We start from the raw sequence: 22322 nt of genomic DNA, 5'->3' as shown, positions 1-22322 counted from the left end.
GGCACTTGCGATAATAGCCCCCCCGTTACAAAAGACCTAGCTACGGCCCTGCATTCCTTTTGACTTCTGTAAATACATTGCCTTTAAGAATATGAAAAAGTCACAAAACCAGGAAATTTTCTCGAATTTTTCACAACCATAATTTTTTCTTCTAGCCATTTTAGGTCTTTTCAGCAAACTGAATTGACAGATTTCCCTACCCTTTTATATACATTTACGCACTTTCAACATCAATTCCACTAGCCTACCCTGTTCCAGGATCTCAGATACCGTAAAATTCCGACAATAAGACTCGGGGCTTATATTTCTCAAACGCCCCTTTTAAGAGGCTTATTTTTGGAGGGACCTATATTCGGAGGGGCTTATTTATATACGGAGGGAAATTGGCGTTTCAAATTCGATTGGGTTGGCTTGCAGTGGGAAGGAAATTTACCACTTTTGCTTTGTTTTACTTTGTATTCGAGGGCAAATTCCAAGTACAATCCCCCGGGGGGGCTTATATTCGGAGGGGCGATTTAACGGAGGGTTTTTTGCGTTACGATTTTGGGGGCTTATATTTGTAGGGGCTTATACATGGAGGGGCTTATTTTCGGAATTTTACGGTAGCAGGTCCCCCTATGTAAGGGAATCCAAGACTGGATTTCCTTCCAGACATTCTGGATTCCAATCAATGGATTCCGGATTCCAGGTACTGTTTTCCAGTCTTTGTCAGTGGAACTTGGATCCTGGATTCCAATCGTTGGTGGGATTCAGGATTCCTTGAGCTATATTCTGGATTCCAAAGCCGGATTCCACAAGCAAAACTTTCCCGGAATCCGGAATCCCTCACAAGGGGCGATAGTAGGGCATCCCGAAAACACAAAACAGACGAAAATAAGACATGCCCCATCTTTCCCCAATCGCCGTGCATTTTCACATCATAGATCAGTTATCACCATTAGATCGTATTATATTTTAGGTCCGGTTCAGACTCCGTACTTTTCATGAGCCGAACCTACTGCATTGAATTAAGTACATGAAAAGTTCGGCGTCTAAATCAAATAGGAACGCCTATTTCAATTTTGAACGGCTCAGCCGTTCTTTCCACCTAGCCCGGCCGGGAATCTCGCCTTTGAATCGACTTTGGAACGCCTTTGATTCAGACGCCGAACTTTTTTGTACCGAACCTAATGCATAAATTCTTATAACGTATTTTGTAAGCAGTTTGACCGAAAGGAACATTTTTCTCCTTCCTAATTCAGTTCGTCTGGAATTAATATCGGTCTCTGAATCTATTCAGCCAATCTAAATAATTTGGGTCTGCCTTAATTCGAATTTTGTTCGGCTCATGAAAAGTTCGGCGTCTGAACCGGACTTAGAAGCTGGTACAGGCTAAATTTCTACTGATCCATGAAGAAGTGACACAGGTCTCGATAATGTTTGACAGTTAATTCAAAGTTGCAGTTGAGATCTCGCTGCAGTCTCTCGCTTCATTTTCGTCCTTTTATTGTACAATCTTCCTTGTGTGTTATCCAAAGGTGAGCTTAAGAGCCTTCTTTGATTACAACCCTCTGCAAGACCCGCTGATACCTTGTAAGGAAGTGGGGATTGCCTTTTCCACGGGAGACATCCTGCACGTTGTTAACATGGAAGACGCAAAATGGTGGCAGGTGAGTTGAAAAGGGCCCTTAAGATCGGAGGACAGAGACGGCAGCAAAAACGTCGCTCAAAAATTGAATTCGCGTTCCATCAATCTTAATCGTGATTATTCCAACTCTAATGGCTTCGTCAAATGTAGACGAACTTTCCTGGAGTTGAATTCTTTAGAACCATGTCCAAGTTCAGAAAGAGAATTTTGCCGTCCCTTGTATACATCCTCCATAAAACGCCAAATTAGGCATTTTCACGTCGTAGTAGTGCAGTGACGGCAAAGAAATGTACAAAAAAAATTTCTGCACGTGCAAAGTTGTTGTTTTGCTCAAATCTGTTTCTTTTTTGACGTTCTCGTTGCCGTGGCCATCGTCAGATCTTAAGGTCCCTGTTATGCCTCATTCGAAAAGACACATCATATGATGTCTTCCACAGGTTCGAGTGTTTGAACTATATTTGTGTCTCCGTAGACGACTTTGGAAGCAGAAGGGTAGCGAAAAACACGAGATTTGACGACGCAAAACAATGCTTTTACACCAACGTTTTACAGTTTAGGCTTTTTCTCGGTTAATAGCCTACATTAATTTTTTTATGGAAAATGTCGGTGGGACTGGGCTCAAAGCGACGAGAAATTATACGTGGTACTGATTGTGGCTGTTATTCAGATTTACATGTTCTTACGCGGATAGTTGCCTTATCTTGCACATGCTGAAATCTAGAAAGCTTTGCCGGTAAAAAACAGTTCGTACCAGTAAATAAATGCAATACCGTAACTATTATATTTTCCCAACTTAAAATTACTTCTACCATTCTAGGCCAGAAAGGACGGGTGCAGTCACGACAAAGCCGGACTTATTCCAAGCAAGGACTTTCAGGAAAAGTAAGATTGAGCATCCGTCTGATCAGCTACGAATTGCAGTAATTTCGTCATTGCAGTACAAGGCATCGTGATTGGCTGAGACATCTCATGCCACCTTATGAACCAATTATATTAGTCAAGCCATATGGTGAAAAAATTGTGCACTCTGGGGTAAAAGCACCAAATTTGGCATGGTAATAGTACTTGGGCTGCTGAACAATATTAGCTATGGACCCCAGTCAGGGGGGACATTTTGTTCTCAGGGGGGTGGGGTGGTTGCAGTTTCCAATTTAACTGCCGTTATTGAAAAGAAAGCTGCTATATCATTACGGAATGGTGTCCGAGGGAAGTTTAACAAAGTCTATTTAATCCAACTTTCTAGGTGGCGTGGGGGGGGGGGGAAGGTTTCAACACAGCTTAGGGGGAGGGGTAGGAGTATCTCTGTTTGCATGTTTGTATAAGTTTATGTTGTGAGGAAGAAAACAATGACCTTTCCTGATTTCTGGGATAATTTTAAATCATTTAGCAATTAGTTTTTCCTCTGAACTTATTCTTCATCTCCATGGAAGTGGAGATGGTGGTGGTGGTGGTGTCTATGGGGGGAGGGGATGGGTGGGTTTTTCCCGGTGTAGTAAGTGCATGTTTCTTATATTATCAGTTAATCAAACTGCGGAAATAAACTAGATGACTTAAGGCACTTTTTTAGGCTATTTCATCACGAAATCATCGTTACATCATTCATAAGAGAGGAGCAGGAGGGGTGTCTCGGTCCCGTTTCACGTGTAAATTTTGACAAATTTCACGTATCACATGCGTTATGAACCATTTTTCACGATCCACGAATTTAGTCATCAACCGAAACCGGAAACCGCGCATGAAAAACCCCTCGCACCCAGGGTACCCGTTACTCAAAGGGGTAAAGAACCGAAAACCACAGTCATCATGGATCACACTTCGCAGTTCAGTAAACGATGGTATCTTCTTTTCTTATCAGCAAGTCGGCAAGGTGATCTTAAAAGGTGTTAACGAGCACTCGAAACCATCGTCTCATTGACAAATACAACCTATTGGTACGAAACTACTGCTCTATGCGACAAGGAGATAAGTAAAACTCTTCCAGAGCGAGTGCGAATTAATCTTAACAGCAAATTTAAAATCACATTTCTGTCAAGATCAGTAGAAGCTCCTCGGTCTTCTTCTGAGTTCCTTTGGTGTCATTGTATTCCAACTCAACTCTCTCTCCAACGCGTAATTCTTTTGGGACATGTTTAAGGGAAGTCTTCCCGCAGAATCCTTTGTGGTGCATTGCATCGCTTTTCCATGCCCAGTAGCCCATTATCGCATCACGCTTTGGTCACGTTTCGCACCCAGGGTATCATCTTTGCTAGGCAACTCTCTTGGTGTGCTGATATAGTAGAGAAGTTCTCGAGGTTTCTTCCTTTTTGTGCAAATAGCCGGAACTTTTTTGGCATCATTGACTCTTTGACTCCGGTTTCTGTGGTCAGACACTAGGATAACAAATCTCTCAAGTACCGGGGCATATTGTCTTGAACACCCTTCAAAGTTTCCTAAGGGAGGTAAAAAGTTCAGTGGCTTCTCCATAAGGCAGCCTTGTGGCCCAGGCGGTTTTCTCGTCCTAAGAAAGGGGATGTCTGATTGCATTTTGTGATTGCGTAATTAAAGTACATCCTATAACACTTTTCATCACTCGAGAGCCCTTATGATTGCTGTGCCATGTAAAGAACCAGTTGCAGGAGGAAGAACTGGGGTTATGGTGGATTTTATCGGCACCAGGAGACTTACATAAATTTGAAGTGGATTCTCACGATGAATCTTCGCGACGTCGAATCACAAAGTTTAAAAAGCTTGAAAGAGCAGCTCGATTCTGTATGATTTTGCTTGACTGTGTCTCAATACTAGCTCCATCGGTCCAGGATGATCTCAATTATACTTTTTAAACACTGAGAGATGTGAGGCTAGTTCTTTCTGTGGCGTTCTTCTAAACAATTGCATGGTATTCACTTAAGGTAAGAAAAACTTCGAAAATATCTCTACATGGCGTTAAATCCACACATTGCTGTTATCAAATGTGTCACAGATTTGTGTTGTGAACTTTCTGTGAAACATCACAGCAAATATAACACTGCTCCAGTCTCAGCAGATGTCTGCTGTCATATAACTGTTATCAGACGTCTGATTTTGTATGTTATGTTATATAACTGTTATCAGACGTCTGATGTTATATGTTATGTAATATAACTGTCATCAGACGTCTGATAACAGTTATATGATGTTAGACGTCTGCTAACAGTTACAAAAATCAGACGTCTGATAACAGTTATATGACATCAGCCGTCTGATGTCACATAACTGTTATATATACTGTTATATAACTGTTATATGACAGTTATATATCTGTTATATAATAGTTATATGAATATGTTATATAACAGTTATATAAATAGGTTCTATAACAGTTATATATCTGTTATATAACAGTTATACGACTGTTATAAAACAGTTATATAACTGGTATACTGTTATATATAACTGTTATATAACAGTTATATAACAGTTATATGACAGTATATATAACTGTTATAGAACCTATTTATATAACTGTTATATAACAGTTATATGAATATGTTATATAACAGTTATATAAATAGGTTCTATAACAGTTATATATCTGTTATATAACAGTTATACGAATGTTATAAAACAGTTATATAACTGGTATACTGTTATATATAACTGTTATATAACAGTTATATAACAGTTATATAACTGTTATATAACAGTTATATGACAGTATATATAACTGTTATATAACTGTTATATAACAGTTATATGACAGTATATATAACTGTTATATAACATATTTATATAACTGTTATATAACAGTTATATGAATATGTTATATAACAGTTATATGAATATGTTATATAACAGTTATATGACTGTTATATAACTGTTATATAAATGGGTTATATAACAGTTATATATACTGTCATATAACAGTTTTATGACAGTTATATAACTGTTATATAACAGTTATATAAATAGGTTATATAACAGTTATATATCTGTTATAGAACAGTTATACGACTGTTATAAAACAGTTTTATAACTGTTATATAACAGTTATATACTGTTATATAACAGTTATATGACAGTATATAAAACTGTTATATAACAGACATATAACTGTTATATAACATATTTCTCAGTCATATAACAGTTATATATACTGTTATATAACTGTTATATAACAGTCATATAACTGTTATATAACAGATATATAACTGTTATATAACATATTTATATAACTGTTTTTTAACAGTTATATCACAGTTATATATAACAGTATATATAACTGTTATATGACAGTTATATAACTGTTCTATAACAGTTATATATAACTGTATATATCACTGTTATATGACAGTTATATAATTGTTATATAATATATTATATCAACCGTTATATAACACTCATATAACTGTTATATAACAGTTATAATATATTATATAACAGTTATATAAGTGTTATGTAACATATAACAGATATATAACTGTCATATAACTGTTATCAGACGTCTGATTTCATATGTTATGTTATATAACTGTTATCAGACGTTTGATGTTAGATATTCTTTTCTCCTTAACTCGGCACTTTTACTTTTGATAATTGCAAAGATGAAAATAGAGTGTGAGAGAGATCAATATATTATTGAAAACAAGAGAAAACCAAAGGTTACGGAGTGAGGGCGACAACGATGGAAGATGAAAACGCTGTTACTCCAACGCTGTGCTTCGCACAAGTTTCACTTGATAGATGTTCCAAACACGCGTGATCAGATTCTAAGTGACCAGAGAAGATCCAGATGCGAGTGATCAAATTTCTTTCTGTGAATTCCATTCATCCTTATAAGTGGAAGTTCAAATGAATGCCGGCTACATACCTGCGATGCATGCATAATAATAACCTGAAGATGAAAACTGCGGGATACTCTTGTCGCCCGCAATAAAAGTGGTTAATACCTCCCCGTTGCATATCGTTGAAGGTGTCTTTAAGTGTCTCATGTTTTATTTTTGCGGTAGTTTGGCTGAGCAATTAAATTCCCAAAAAGTGCAATTCACTTCAATCAAAGTGTAAAAATGAAACATCTTATCTTTCCAAGGGTGAAAAACGGCATACTGTCTCTCACAAACGAGAGAGCAAAAAGACCAGCCATTCCTGCCCGCCATGCAGAATTTCCTTGAGTAGCCTGACCTTTTGTTTCTTCTGTGTGCAGTCTTGTTTGTTCCATCAGGAGGTGTCTCGAAAATATTAATGAAGTGTTTTGATGTGTCAGGGGATGCATGTATAATATTGTAATGCTTTAACTCAAATTAATTCCGCCCTTCAGAACTCAACTTGCTTCTACGTGGCTTTCCCTTGTGACAAGAATCACTTACACACTCTTTTAAAAAATTTTTAGAAAATCTCTCAGAAAAGTAAGTAACAGGTATTTTAAAGGGTTACCTTGCACTACTTTGAAGAAAATGGGAATGCAAAAGTTTTTTAGGCCGCTTTCTTCCCGTTTTAGAGTCTTTTCCGGACCAAAACAAAAAGGCCATGACCCCTTCCCCCCAAGGGCACAATGTACCTTTCCCCGTGCATATTTGAGTGGGGTCCATAGCTAAAAATAATTATTGCAACTAGTACTATCACTGTGCCGAGTTTGGTGCTTTTACCCCAAAGTGCACAATTCAGCTATTTTTTTACACCATATGGCTGGACTAAAAGACGAGTAAACCTAAAACGGCACTCGGGCGTTTTCGAGTATTGGCTTTCGAGTACTTATAGGTGGTTTTCACGTTACGTCATCGCCGCCATGATGGTGGACGGTAAACAAAAGATCGCTCATTAGCTCGCTTTGTTTGTCCACCAGCATTTGTTCATTTCTCCATTGTTATTTGCGTCTCCCGAGATTGCATGTAAACCACCTATTGTTTGATTAGATTCTCTGCGTCATTTATGACTGGCTACATTGTCGACCAATTACAAGTCAAGGAAAAGAAACCTTGGCATACTAGCTTTTCTTTTCCCGTACCTTACGCCAGGTACGGAAATTGGCTTTGGGTTCTTGTTGGTCGGGAATCGTTTTGTTATGAATTTCGTAACACCAATCGAAAGCCGCTTAATAGGATGACTTAGAATTTGATTCAGAATTTGATTCCTTTTAATAGACGACACCAAGTGTCAAATTAGATTTATGGTAGAACTCATTCAGTTCAACCGTTTTTCTCTTCCATTAACGTTATTATTTGCCTTTTAGACGTCAGCAGTTTAAAACAATTTCGCCTTCAAGTGACATTAACGTTCATCAGGACAAAAATGGTAAATATCGGGGCCATGGTTCCTTAAAAGATGGTTAACTTTAATCCAGGATTAAGCCAACTTTTAATCAAGGTTTTCTTAACTAAGGACACTGCAATTCGAGCAAAAAAAACCACTATTGAGCCTTTACTGTGAAATACAGGGCTGATAACACAAAATGTTACTCTAAGCAATACATAGGACGATAAATTACAAAAACAGAACAAAATTTTAATCCTGGATTAGCACTAATCGGCCTTTCAGGAACCAGACCTAGGGTTCTATCTAGGGTATTTCCGGATTAGAAGCTTCCCCCCCAAAATATTGTTATCATTACTAGTATATAAGTGAATATATCGGTAAAATCATCCAGACGCGACGAGGTCGGTGCACGAGAGTGTTATCCACCAAGGCCTCGGTGGATAACACCCCCGAGATCTGCATAATTCTTTTTATATAAATACTATCAGGTCAGCAAATATACTCCAAAAAGCAGATGTTGTCCGTCGAGTTGTCTTCTTGCTATGTTTAAGCCGATAGTTCGTGGTCAAACAACTAAAATGTTCCCCCAACTATTCGGCCATTTTTCTTTTCACAATCAAAATAAGTCAACCTCATCCCCAAGTCTTCTCAATTAACAGTGTCAAGGGGTAACAGGGGCAAACATGGGTAACAAAGGGTAACCAGGGGTAACAGGGGTAACACGGGGTAACTGGGGTAACAAGGGGTAACACGGGGTAACTGGGGTAACAAGGGTAACAAGGGGTAACAAGGGGTAACAGGGGTAACTACGGTAACAAGGGGTAACAAGGGTAACAGGGGTAACAAAGGGTAACCAGGGGTAACAGGGGTAACACGGGGTAACTGGGGTAACAGGGGTAACAAGGGGTAACAAGGGGTAACAAGGGTAACAAGGGGTAACAGGGGTAACAGGGGTGACATGGGGTAACAAAGGGTAACAGAGGTAACCGAGGGAACAGGGGTAACAAGGGTAATAAGGGGTAACAAGGGGTAACAAGGGGTAACAAGGGGTAACAGGGGTAACAAGGGGTAACAAGGGGTAACAAGGGGTAACAGGGGTAACAGGGGTGACATGGGGTAACAAAGGGTAACAGAGGTAACCGAGGGAACAGGGGTAACAAAGGGTAACAAGGGGTAACAAGGGGTAACAGAGGTAACAGGGGTAACAAGGGTAACAAGAGGTAACAAGGGGTAACAAGGGGTAACAAGGGTAACAAGGGGTAACAAGGGGTAACAAGGGGTAACAAGGAGTAACAAGGTAACAAGGGCTAACAAGGGGTAACAGGGGTAACAAGGGGTAACAGGGGTAACAAGGGGTAACAAGGGGTAACAAGGGGTAACAAGGGGTAACAGGGGTAACAAGGGGTAACAAGGGGTAACAAGGGGTAACAGAGGTAACAAGGGGTAACAGGGGTAACGGGGGTAACAGGGGTAACAAAGGTAACAAGAGGTAACAAGGGGTAACAAGGGGTAACAGGGGTAACAAGGGGTAACAAAGGGTAACAAGGGGTAACAAGGGGTAACAGAGGTAACAAGGGGTAACAGGGGTAACAAGGGGTAACAAGGGGTAACAAGGGGTAACAGAGGTAACAAGGGGTAACAGGGGTAACGGGGGTAACAGGGGTAACAAAGGTAACAAGAGGTAACAAGGGGTAACAAGGGGTAACAGGGGTAACAAGGGGTAACAAAGGGTAACAAGGGGTAACAACGGGGAACATGGGTAACAAGGCGGAACAGGGGAAACAGCAACTTATGCTCTTTTTACTGGTCGCAAATTAAGTCGCAAACAGAAGACAGGGATACAGTCGCAAAGTTAAGCGCAAAAAAAAACACAGAAATTAGTCCGATCTGCATCTAAAGAATGTCAATCCTTCTGCGTCCACTTTGGATCTCGGCCAGCCTTGTAGCCGTGGATGAGCCGTGGTTTGAAATTCGTTCTACACTGGAGAGTTCTAGTGAGCCACACTGCTTGCTAATAATTGCTTTAGTTCCAAAACAGTTACATCTTTACATATTTCTTAAAACATACTCCTGTGAGATGGACGCATTTATATGGGGTGCACCTCTTTCCCCGATTTCGCATTTGTTGTAACTAAGACAGTTTAAAAGATCTTTTATATTTTTTAGGAAAGAGAACACTACCATTTTGGCGAAAAAGAAAGAATGATCTGAACAAGGTCTTGTGCAATTTTGTCGAAGGTTTGTGCCCTTTTAAAAAGCTTTACCCAGCGTTTATTAATTGGGAGCGATAGAAGAAGAGAGTTAGCTAGAAAAAATATCCTGGATTTCAGGGAATTAATTCTGTAGGGCAGCATTTGTAAAGGAGAGCACCCATTGTTGGCAACTAGGGGCGTTAATTTGTTTCTCGAAGGCTTCCTGCCTTAACCTTCTATAGGCCCCTTAACCGCTGAATAAGCCTTAAGCTTATAACTACAACACAGACTCTTAGCTACCATAGTCTTCTTTAAAAACAGTGCGAAGCATTTCTGATTGTTAAGTAAATGCTGCCTTCCTGCCTTAACCTTCTATAGGCCCCTTAACCGCTGAGTAAGCCTTAAGCTTATAACTACAACACAGACTCTTGGCTACCATAGTCTTCTTCAAAAACAGTGCGACGCAATTCTGATTGTTTAAGTAAACGCTTCGCACAAATTGCTCATAACTAACGTAACCACTTATTGACTCTTTTTTTCCTTTTTTTGTTATTTCAATTCCAAAACAGAGGTGAAAATGGACGGATGGCCTGTCTATGAACCTGTAGCTAAATATCTGGAAACTTCAGAGAAAAGAAGGCTTCTTTTGTTGATTGGTATGGTGACAACTATGTATCAGTTATTGACAAGTCGTAGTACACGTACTTATCTACTTCCTTTAATACTTACTCAGTGTCGATACTTACTGACATACTCTACTTAATTGCTGATTCTTGCGTACTTTCCTACCTATAATCACGCGTACATACTTAATTACTTATTTCTTGTTGTCAGGTTCATTTTTAGTTTAATATTCATTTAACAGGGGCGTCTGGTGTAGGAAGAAACGAACTGAAGAAGATGCTTCTCGCTAGCAACCCAGATAAATTTGTTACAACAGTTCCTCGTAAGATACTATCCAAAAATTGCTAACTTTATTTCAGTTCTACGTAGCGTTTGATGATGTTGCAGTTAATTTCACTCCTGAAACTTAGTTACGTCTCACAATTGAAAAAGACGGTTGTGTCCGTTATATTTTAGTTGTCTTTTAAAAGACGACTCGAAGGGGTTTTTTTTGGTCGACAAAAGTATACACTGCTAGGGCTTGTGAATTCTTCCTCCACGAAACCGATACTGTCGACCCTCTTTGAAGACGGACAGCTTTGAGACTGGCACTGTGTGTCCCTCTAAGAGAGATGTCCGTCTTATAGAGAGTCAACTAAAAGGAGTAAAGAAAGGCAGGGACCAACTCTAGGTGTCAGTTTTAGGGAAGTGTCCATCTTATAGAGGTGTCCGTTAAGAGAGAATTGACTGTATGATCAACTCCCTCTAAGACAGAGATCTTTGGGACCGACACTGTGTGTCCGTCTTACGAGAGAGTCAACTAAAAGGAGTAAAGAAAGGCAGGGACCAACTCTAGGTGTCAGTTTTAGGGAAGTGTCCATCTTATAGAGGTGTCCGTTAAGAGAGAATTGACTGTATGATCAACTCCCTCTAAGACAGAGATCTTTGGGACCGACACTGTGTGTCCGTCTTACGAGAGAGTCAACTAAAAGGAGTAAAGAAAGGCAGGGACCAACTCTAGGTGTCAGTTTTAGGGAAGTGTCCATCTTATAGAGGTGTCCGTTAAGAGAGAATTGACTGTATGATCAACTCCCTCTAAGACAGAGATCTTTGGGACCGACACTGTGTGTCCGTCTTACGAGAGAGTCAACTAAAAGGAGTAAAGAAAGGCAGGGGCCAACTCTAGGTGTCCGTTTCAGCGAGGTGTCCATCTTATAGAGGTGTCTGTTAAGAGAGAATTGACCGTATGATCAACTCTCTCTAAGACGGACCCCTTTGGCACCGGCACTGTGTCTCCTTCCAAGAGAGGTGTCCGTCTTATTGAGAGTCAACTGAAAGAAGTAAAGAAAGGCAGGAACCAACTCTAGGTGTCCGTTTTAGCGAGGTGTCCATCTTATATAGAGGTGTCTGTTAATAGATAGTTGACTGTATAATCGACTTCCTTTAAGATGGACACCCGTGGCACCGGCACTATTTGTCGGTCTTATAGAGAGTCAAATAAAGAGAGGAAACAAAGGCAGGTCCAGCTCTTGGTGGCCGTTTTAGCGAGGTGTCCATCTTATAGAGGTGTCTGTTAAGAGAGAATTGATTGTACAATCAACTCTCTCTAAGACGGACACCTTTGGCACCGGCACTGTGTGTCCTTTTAAGACAGGTGTCCGTCTTAAAGAAGTAAAGGAAGGCAGGGACCAACTGTAGGTGTCCGTTTTCGCAAGGTTTCCATCTTATAGAGGTGTTCATTAAGAGATAGTTGACGGTACTCCGTTGTGTTAAATTTTATGCGCTTTCAGATACTTCAAGACATATGAGGAGTTATGAAACGGATGGCAGGGAATATTTCTTTGTATCGCGCCAGACAATGGAGACTTTCATATCAAAGAAAAAATTCATCGAGTTTGGTGAATACAAAGGTTGCTTATATGGCACGTCAAAGGACTCAATAAAACGAGCTCTAAAAACTGGCAAAACTTGCGTTCTTAAAGTTCAGCCCGAGGTAAGTGCATGTGTTAGCGACGTATTCTGGTAAAAAAGGATTAATTTAGGTTTCTGGGAAACTGCCAACCTACCCCTCCCCTAAGCCAACATTAACACTTACTTCCCACTTAGGGCAAAATGTGACGTGGGGTAGGGGTAGGTGGGCAGCCTCTTCAGCAGTACTTTTGCATGTCAATTATTCATCTTTAACATGGTTAGTATTTTACGAAAGATAAGAAAGTGGTCTTCGATATGAATTTTAGGGTTTGAAGTCTAAGGCTTAGTAAGGTAAATTGTCTAAATTTACTTCAAGAAAAAAAGACTCCGCAACGTGTTAGTTCGCCGCATCAGCGAAGAAGCCATTGACTGAGTTTTGTTCGGGCAAAAAGATAGCCTGAGTGAAAATCGAGCCGGGAGAGTAACGAGTAGAGCTGAAGCGATGTTTTATTTTGTGCGTAAAAATCAGTGGTTGAGCTTTTGATACAAGGACGGATAAAGCCGCGGCTTATACAGTATTAAGAAACAAAGTTAGACGCGTCTTGTACATTGCGATTCTTAAATCGGGTCTTGACGTGAATTTGTGGCTCAAGTGTGCTGGCAATAGGGCAAGTTAGTTCATTCGTTCGCGTGGTAGAAATCCTGGCTTCTGATTGGTCCTTAAAAAGACGTGCTTTACAGTGGCGGATCTAGAACTTCAGGTTGGGGGGGGGGGGGGGGGGGGGCAGTCATCCAGACCGTGAGATAAGGGAGGCTCCGGTCTCCAAAAAAAATTTTTCGGTCCTTCGAGCCTCAGTTTGGTCTAAAAATAAGGGGGGACCCCGGGCTCCTCCCTGGATCCGGCACTACTTTCCAACTTACGTTCACGTCTGATGAGGGCGGAAGCTTAACAGGTGTTCCCCTGGTGTAACTGGCGTTAGCATCTCGTTATCTTATCTTGGACGTTTTGTTTGTTCCATGTAGGTGATGCTGTTATTGCGAACAGCAGAATTCAAACCTTACTGCATCTTCATCAAACCTCCGCCACTGAAGGAACTTCGTACATCTAGACTCACGGTACAGCAGGCCGGAAAAGCTGAAAGGCCTTCAAACAGAACAAACATGAGGACATTCAAGGTACTTAGTCGTTGTTTCAAGTTCACGAAAAGAGCTCTCTAAGAATAAAGCTTTAAGCGAGGTACTATGAGAAAAGTGCATTATCTCACACATCCTTACATATCTCTCCCCTCTCTAGTCAAACATAGCCTTTTAAGCAACCACTACGGCCCATGCGACGACAGAGTCAGCTCAGTTAACGTTCATCCTCTATCCCAGTCTTACGCTTCTGACTCCGCGCGTTATGGAAAGAAGATTTCTGGGGTCGAGTGACTGTTTTGAGCTAACTTACGTAATCGCGATTTTTCCAGCCCGTCCAATTGGTGAAGTTGCCTCATAGCCCTTTAGGTCAGAAACAGATTAAGGGTTTGTCTTTTTTTGGGCAAAATCTCATATTTTGGTCTGAAACTCGGTAAAGATTCAGCAAGCTTTACGCACACCTACAACAAAATGTTTAAGCAGCAGCGAGCTATAATGGCCAACAATAAAGATGATGTTTCGTTGAATGTAGCAAGAGCCAACCTACGGAGACAACGTGCCGGGTGCTGTAGGATCCAGTCATCAAAATTTTCGTAAACACACTGAACGATGTCGGAGAAACGCTGTCTGTACAGCTTTCAGAATTAAGGCGATGCTAAGATGATGTATCGTTTTCATATAATACAGGAAGAAGATTTGCAGGAAATGCTCAGAGCGTCAAAAGAGCTGGAAGACAATTATGGGAAGTTCTTTGATTTGGCAGTGGTCAATAAAGACACTGAAGAAGCTTATAACAACATCATTGAAGTAGTTGAGGGGCTTGAACGGGAAGAACAATGGGTACCACGAGACTGGGTTCAGTAGACTTGAGCCGCTATTTAAGCAACGCGAAACCGGGATGAAGTGTAGCCTTAGAAAACGGCCGACATTTCACTACACCCTCTCTGGTTTCCCTGCGAAATGGCGCCTGAGAAAAGAGCGCAGATATTGCTGAATATCAGCCTAGTCCCTAGGCGTTCTCGGCTTGGTCAATCCTGGACTCTACCGTGAGCTGTGACGTCGCTGAGAGATACACGTTCTCTCGCCCGCTCTTTCTCAGACTTCGCGCGGACAACGGGGCAAGAGAGAGCGCCTAAGGACTAGGCTGGCTGAATATATTACATTCTGATGACGCGTCACTACCCAGATCTGGGTGACGCTTTTGATTGGTTGAAGCAACGCGGTACGACTAATTTCTGCGCTCGTCTCGCAGACGTCATTTCGTGGGAAACCAGTGGTAGCGTCTCGAAATATCCGCTGTTTTCTCAGGCCAGATGAAGTGCCGTCGCCATGTAGAAACCCCGAACAGTCTGTTTAGTATACACAAGCAGCCCCGACCTTGAGCTAAGCAGTTGAAACAGTTTTAGTTTTTTTAAATAGTTATTTGTTAACAAGTATGACAGTACGACCATTAACACTAGAGACGGATTATCCGTTGCGTCAGACACATAACACGTCTTAATTTGAAATTGAAACGGTCTTAATTTTTGATGAACAATCCACTTGACTTTATCCATCTGCTGTTCTGTCAATTTTGACGGATTTTGAAGGTGGATTATCCGTCTCTAGAGTGGAAACAGCCAATAGCAATGCGTATGTTCTGAAAAATGCCAGTTTTGAAAAGAATGCTCTAATGCTCTTGCTATTGCTGCGTTTTGCATCCTTCCAAAATAGATTGGGTCAGGGGGAGAAATGTTCAGGAAGAAAAATATCTTTTTATTTTGCTTTTACAAATCACAAATGCAAATATAAAAATATTATGTGCTAAAGGCCATTACATATTGATTACTTTTTAAATACATCTGAAAGATTGTTATGCAAATAATCAAGTTTACCTTTCAGTATGTGGCACTGAAAATATAAAATTAAAAAATAATAATTTTCATCTGCAACAAAGTAAACAGCATGGCAGTTACTAAAAACTAAAAGTAAATTAACGCTTTTTATTTCTGTTAAGAACATCTGACTGTTTCCAAGAACTATGGCCATAGTACTCTCCCATTAATAAAACCTCTTGGGGATTGACGTAGATTAATAGACGGGGGAGAGGTTGATAAAAAATGTTGAAGGTTGTAATGTACAGTTCAGAAAATATCCACTCCCACGCTTTGAGGGGTCTTTGGAAATTCAGAGTCAGATGTAGGTGGGGGATGGTGGGGGAGAGGGGAAGTCGTAAAACCAAAATTTTTGAAGGAAGTCTAAAGCCACGTTGGAAATTGAATATGGGTGGAATTTGGAGTTGGGGGTTCAAGCCAATGAACCCTCTAAGAGGGAGTACTGATATTTTCTAGAACAACAAAATGGAAATTAAAGCAATACATTGGAATTATAAAAGGTGTGTGGATGGTGGGGTAGGGGTGATGGGATGAGTGTTAAATAAGACAAAGCCTTCATGGGGTACATGGTGGGTGGAGAGAATGGATATTTTCCAGAACAAAACAATGATTAATATAGAGTGCACATCTTTATATCAAAACTAATATGTCCTTGTTATATATCATAAAAGTACTGGTGCATGAACTATTCTCCCTTGGGAGGTAACTTTTTAGTGACACTGAAACAGTAACCAACTTGTTTAGTGCAAATTCCACATTAAGACACTATTGCTTTCCAGTACTGTCAAGCCAATTGCAAGTTAGAATACACTCAAAGTGAAGCTCAAAATGCTGAATGATTCACATTCTAATATTAAATTGGATGCCATCTGACTAATGCAGTGGCTTTAATTAACATCAGTAGCAAGACTGTGTGTATGAATGTTATTCAAAACTTCCCCACTTCAACTGCATTCTCTGCACCACCAGTTGTCAGCAAATCACCAGAATAGTACTTGCTTAGCGCGAGGTCTCCAATAAATGGCAGACTGGGCGTGAGCAGCTTGCTTGTTTCTAAGTCCAAGCTTAAGTCACCGCCTATCTCAAAATCAGTTCCATCAAATCCAAGGGCTTTGTCGCCATCAATGGGGTTTTCTTTAGGATTTTGCTCATACTTGTTGACAGCCAGACGATGTCGCAAGATCCTAAGCTCGTTTGCCAGGATCATTTGCTGAAAATGAGAAGATGAGTTTTCTCCCATACCAGTGCTGACATGTACTACTGGCAGCCATCTTAGATAACGTCCAGTCCAGAACTTTAAACCAGGAGCAAGCGTGTTCACCTTAAGGTAAGAATCTGTGCTTGTTCCATTTGCGATTCCTTCATCCAATGACTTTTGATACACGAACAATGGATTTAGATAAGGCTCTGAATTTCTAGCGTCTTCGAGCTGCTCTGAGACAAAATCCCACAGCGATACCATTGAGTTTCCACCAAGTTCTGTCCCACACAACTCATCTCTCTGTTTCTCACAATCAAACAAGAATGTATCAAACATGCATGCATGCACTGTGTCCAACAGAGCATGAAGGTATGTCTCCGAGAATTCAAATGCAGACGGAAACTGTTGTGTCAATTGATACACGCAATCTACGAAGTGAAGAAAAACAGGGGACTCCACAGATTCTTCTCTCTCAGTCTCCTGGCGTGATTCCCTGATGTGGTTACAGCGCTGGAGGAATTGGTGACCCCCAAGCACCCACATTTTCTGAATAAGGGTTTGGAAACCTCTTATTGTTCGGTAAAATGAGTCTAGAATCAACTGAGCAAGGCTTCCAACAACCAGCACAAAATCCCGACCTCCAGTTTCTTGGATAATTACTGGTGAACGGTCAAGAGAAATGGATTCCACCACATCCATGGCAGCAACAAGTGAAAGTCTTAGGCAGTTCAACCACCTACAAAATAACAATAATGAGAGTGTAAGGCCACTTTTACACTGTATCTATACTCTTCAGCTTCATCTACCCCAATGCTAACAACATTCAAGAAAATGATAAAGGAATAAGCCAAGAATAACATAAAACTGGTAATTTTAACATAAGATAACTTAAATAAGTAAAATAATTATGTATATGTAACAAACAAGCTAAAATGTTTTAATCCTGCCCTATCCCCCTCGCACACAGACCCGCAAAGTTCCCTGTTCCTGTCAGGGGACTGCCAGTTTTGTTAAAAATCTCGCTTAGTTCCCTAAAGGGTGGTGAAGTTTTCACCCTAAATAGACAATTGCCAGGTAAGTACAACAAGTAGGTGGGGATAATTAAGGGATTTCTTTTGGTTCTAGCTTTCTTCTATTTTTCTATAAAAGTAGCCAGGGGAAATATTTGGCCCCTGCCACTTAATGACAGCCCTGCATGACCAATTTTTAAAGGAACCAAATGAATTAACCAACTTCAAGAAAAAAACACTGCCATTCCATACTGACTATTCTCTCAACCTCCATAATGTTAATGAAGTACTACTACATACTGCAGTGGCTGTGTTACTACCATAACTACTTGACTCTACACTGATCTTTTTTGCAAAATCCCCATAATTTCAGTTCCTAAGGGTACGATGGAGTGGAAGACTGGAAGACAATATGTTCTCAGGCCCTAAGTAATGGCGGCATGAGGCTAGATGATCCAGCAGTAACTTAATAACAGCAACTTATTCATTACAACATACCTTGATGCATCCAAGCTTGTCAGCCAAGTAGAATCCATGCTCCAAAATTCTTTACTTGTTTCTAACATGCAGAGTTCCTTAACCTTAAGAAAGCTCTGCTGTAGCTCTTTTATTGTTGGACAAGTCTTTGTTAAGTTCACGACCTTCACCTCTTTGTGCTCTGTGTTGCATGGAATCAGGGACAGTGCTCTGAAGAAAGACGTTTCCTCTTTCTCCAAGAATATGCTCTCTGGTCTAAAAAGACAAGTTGGTGAGAAAACCAGGAAGGGCTTAAAATGGCCGCTTATTGAAGGTAGTGGCTTACAAGAATTGAGCCACCAGGGGTCTCTTCTAAGAAGGGGTCCAGTCTGAGTCCAGACTCATCTACTTTATGGAAGATAATTAAGACAGAATCCACCAGGAAATTGAGTAAATTTTCAGTTGACAAAAACCTTGTACCAGAATAATTTAAAGCATATTCCATTTTTTTTTACATTTTTCAAGGGCTAAGGATGCAATGAATGTCAAATTTCCCAAAATTACATCTTACACATGAAATTTTCAGAATTTTACCCATGTTTTCACATTTCTTGTGAAATTTGATATTCATTATTCGGACTCCCACGAGAAATTTTCTTTGGTGTTATTACAGATGACTGATTACATCTTCAGCCCTTGAAAAATGTAAAAAAGAATGCAATATGCTTTAAATTATTCTTGGACAAGGTTTTTGTCCACTGAAAGTAAAAATTACTCAGTTTCCTGGTGGATTTCATCTTAACTGCATGGAATTTCTATGCAAAATAATACAATACATGTAGTTCCACGTGGTCAATAAAGCAGCACAGTACATACAGCAAACATAGCTATAGAGTTCAGACCATACATCAAGTGGTCGCTTGCAAGAGGTTAAAAACAATGGAAAATTATAAAACTTTCATCCCCAAAATGTGGTCCCATAAAGGCCTTGGACCATTACAGGAGCTAATTGTTTACTAAGGGTTCCAACCGTAAGGCCATCGACTAAGAAATGTTTGGTGTTTTGTCTATTAAGTGGTCACTTATGAAAGGTGGGCACTTGAGAGGTGGTAACACATGGAGGTTCAACGGTTACTCTGGTCACTTCGTTCCATGGTCAGATTGTTCCATTTGCTTATATTGTTCCAAAATATAGTCAGAATCAGTCAGAGTCTTAAGGCCATGAGCAAAAACAAGAGCGCTACTCATGTGTAAACTTTGTTCTTTAAGCTATAAGCCAAAAAAGCACACTTCACAGCGAGTTTTACACTAAAACTGTGGAATGATCTGACCATAAAATGCATTTAAATGCAATTAAAAGGAGTTAACAACTAAAAGCGCCTTAAGTGCCTGAGGTCAGCTGTCTTTGGCATGCACATGCCCAGTAGCTGGCAACTTCTATCATGCGATTCATTGGCGCGTTCAGTTTTCCTTTGTGCTGGGTTCTGTCAGCCATTTTCTTCCCCTCCCCCCCTCCCCCTAAGCTTTGTTGGTTTTTTCTCCACTGATGTTTTGAGTGTGACAGGTGCCTGTTCCTTTCCTTGCCTGTGGGGGCTCATAGCTGGGTTGCACTGTTGTGCCAGTCATTGGGCATTATTTCAGTCTAGGGTCTGGCTGCCAATAGTGGAAGCCCCTGGATACTCCAGGCACCCAACCTCCATTTTAGCAATGCAGTTGTTTAATGGAACGATCTAACCGTGGAACGATTAGCGACTGTAAAACGTATTATTTTAACCTACCTCCCAGCCCCACCGCACAGTATAGGTATTCCTGTCTTGGGATGACTCCAGCACCAGATGGGCAGACGTGAATCTACATAATGCAGTGACATCCTGTTAATGTCTGAATCTGATAATGATGAAAGAACAACAAACATCTCAGACAGTGATGGACAAGTTTGGAATTTGCTGTTGACGGTTGCTACTCTCCAAGTGTCATCAACTTGAAGTCTTGACAGCTCGTTTAACCAATCAGGCAGATTTCTAAAAGTTGGTATGGTATCCTGCCTTCCCTTGCCATTTTCATTCTCCGCCATGCTATAAGGGAATGCAAACAGTAGAACAATGGAGCTTGGAGCCTTGTAATGGGCAATAGCATTCACCATTTTCACGTGTTCTTTCTTGGGTGTAAATTTCAAGCCAAACCTGACCACTCGAAAATCCTTGCAACGTATTTCCAGTGAATGGACTTTGGATGCCATTCTGGAACCTGGATGAACCTTTTTGACTTTGGAACCATCAGCAGTAGAGCTTGAGTAGTAAAAGATATCTGTGATACAAGTCTGAGGGATGTGAAGTTCCCTTTGTATGTCCGAGTATATCTCTCCTGCTTGCGACAAGTCGGGGTTGGACTGGAATACTGAATTGAGTTGGGATTCAGCATTTGGGTTCCTTGTCAAGAACGACATGCGGAAGTTAGTTGCATATAACACTCCGGATATTCCCGATTTTCGGTTTGCCATTGTCTGGAAACGCAACACATTGACGGCTCTAGCAACTACTATTTCCCCTGGTAAAAGGGATGGCTGTGGGTACCCATCATCAGATAGTGGAGATAAACTGCTTAAAGCTGCCATTTTCTTTAACACTTCTTTCTGAAAAAAAAGGAAAGATGAGTCAAGTGATAAAGCATGTTTAACGACTGAGAGTCAGAGGACAGCTGTGTTTGGCACATGTTTAATTTGCAATGATATGTTCCAAACTTTACTGCCATATGCATTCTTTGATCTCGCCACACAATCAAGTGCTCAGTTATATTTGAACATTCTGCATCCAGGACCAAGTCAATAAATTCTTCTTTTTGTTCGCTTGTTTGCTAATTGATAAAGCAGAGCACCCGCTTTAGTTTGGTCGACTAAAGGTAAACATCAGCTTCAATTTATTAGAATCTCGATCAATCTGCACATACCTGCAATTATTCATGATCATCACATGCACTTTTTAAATTGCATGTTTTGGTACATACAAAACTGAAATTTATTGTCTTCCATTTTCTGAATTACAACGAGACTGACTGTAGCAGAATTCAGCTGTTTAAACCACACTTTGCAATCTCAATTCAAAATAATAACATAGTTCAAAAAGACGGACTGAAATATTAGCATGCACGATCTAATTTAGAACAGGTGACAAAAAATCAGAACATTTGGACGGCCGTAAAGGGGCCATTACATTTTCAAAGCCTTCTGAAGTCAAAAGGTCGTGAAAGAGGAGTTAACGACTTTTTTCGTCATACACTCACATGCACTTAGCTTTACAGAAGTGTTTAGAGGAATGTGCCTAAACAATTCATTTGACTGATCTCATGCATGCATGCAATGGACACAGTAGTTACTCATGTCGAGCTTGCTGAAGTGTACTCAATACTTAAAAATCCGATCAACGTTATGATTTTGATTGTCAAAAAGTCGTGAGTATACATTACTTCAAAAATATAGTGCCTTCCATTAACCTTTTTAGGAACAGATGGAAGAGCTATATATTGTTATCAATCCAATTTAGGGTGTGGGAAAAGGGGACAACTATGCACAATATCGTTTTCTTCAGCTGAGAGTAAAGCACGGGATATCCATATGTAGAGAACGAAATTCTATTTGAAAGGAATTTGTTTACGTTCTTGTGTTCTTTTTTGCATCCCCAAGGAGATTATTAAGAAAAACAAGAAAATGCCTTCCCATCAAAGAAAGAACTGTAACTCTAGATCAGACGAAAACAATCTTGAGCTCACCTATATTCACCAGATTCGATATTATTCCTTGATAAAGTTGAGCTCATCTGTCCACCCAATTTCTAGAATTCCTCAACACTCCCCGCGCACATCATCGATCTCTTTCGACTGGAAGAGAGGGCGATCCTAGTATGCATTGTTCTATCTTTACAGGAATGTTTTTAGCCTGTTAGATGGATGATCGTGGAGACCTCTTATCATAAACAAGAAATAAAATACCTCTCCATTTGCACTAGCGTGCACGTTGAAGATGAAGATGAAAGCTCGCCCCGAAGGATCTGGAGCCCTGCAATCCTTTGGGGGGTAGTGAGGAATTGTTTACCAAAACAACAGATTGATATA

The 22322-nt window shown here is 40.4% G+C and overlaps 2 protein-coding genes across 3 annotated transcripts in view; one reads left to right on the top strand and one right to left on the bottom strand.

Moving 5' to 3' along the window:
- The window catches only part of LOC140925023 (MAGUK p55 subfamily member 4-like), a 28951-nt gene extending 14385 nt beyond the window's left edge, over window positions 1-14566 (top strand). The window contains exons 9-17 of the mRNA XM_073374983.1: window positions 1518-1649; window positions 2445-2509; window positions 7812-7873; window positions 10001-10072; window positions 10596-10682; window positions 10892-10972; window positions 12420-12622; window positions 13564-13716; window positions 14362-14566. Coding sequence (XP_073231084.1) covers window positions 1518-1649; window positions 2445-2509; window positions 7812-7873; window positions 10001-10072; window positions 10596-10682; window positions 10892-10972; window positions 12420-12622; window positions 13564-13716; window positions 14362-14538 — 1032 coding nt within the window. The 3' untranslated portion in view covers window positions 14539-14566. The remainder of the gene's footprint in view (window positions 1-1517; window positions 1650-2444; window positions 2510-7811; window positions 7874-10000; window positions 10073-10595; window positions 10683-10891; window positions 10973-12419; window positions 12623-13563; window positions 13717-14361) is intronic.
- A 1844-nt stretch (window positions 14567-16410) lies between these two features.
- On the bottom strand, window positions 16411-22193 carry LOC140924555 (myotubularin-related protein 10-like). 2 transcript variants are annotated; one of them, XM_073374578.1, is made up of 4 exons: window positions 21981-22193; window positions 19994-20847; window positions 18258-18491; window positions 16411-17485 (listed from the first exon to the last, which is right to left on the bottom strand). In XM_073374578.1, exons 2-4 carry the CDS (start codon window positions 20827-20829, stop codon window positions 16477-16479), a joined length of 2079 nt encoding a protein of 692 aa, XP_073230679.1. In that variant the 5' UTR covers window positions 20830-20847; window positions 21981-22193; the 3' UTR covers window positions 16411-16476. The 2 variants fall into 2 exon arrangements, with proteins under 2 accessions (XP_073230679.1, XP_073230680.1); XM_073374579.1 differs by having other exon boundaries at window positions 19994-20843.
- Window positions 22194-22322: the final 129 nt, after the last annotated feature.

Source organism: Porites lutea, chromosome 14 (assembly GCF_958299795.1).
Source record: "Porites lutea chromosome 14, jaPorLute2.1, whole genome shotgun sequence".
NCBI classification, from domain to species: Eukaryota; Metazoa; Cnidaria; class Anthozoa; order Scleractinia; family Poritidae; genus Porites; species Porites lutea.
Note: the sequence above shows the minus strand (reverse complement) of the source record. Positions and strands in the feature narration are given on the sequence as shown.

What these genes read in the sequence shown, in the direction of transcription:
- LOC140924555 (XM_073374578.1), bottom strand. Translation starts at nt 20,829, where the DNA reads ATGGCAGCTTTAAGCAGTTTATCTCCACTATCTGATGATGGGTACCCA. An exon ending in CTGTGCGGTGGGGCTGGGAG is followed by an intron (nt 18,492 to 19,993) that starts GTAGGTTAAAAT and finishes TTGTCTTTTTAG; the next exon opens with ACCAGAGAGCATATTCTTGG. An exon ending in ACAAGCTTGGATGCATCAAG is followed by an intron (nt 17,486 to 18,257) that starts GTATGTTGTAAT and finishes GTTATTTTGTAG; the next exon opens with GTGGTTGAACTGCCTAAGAC.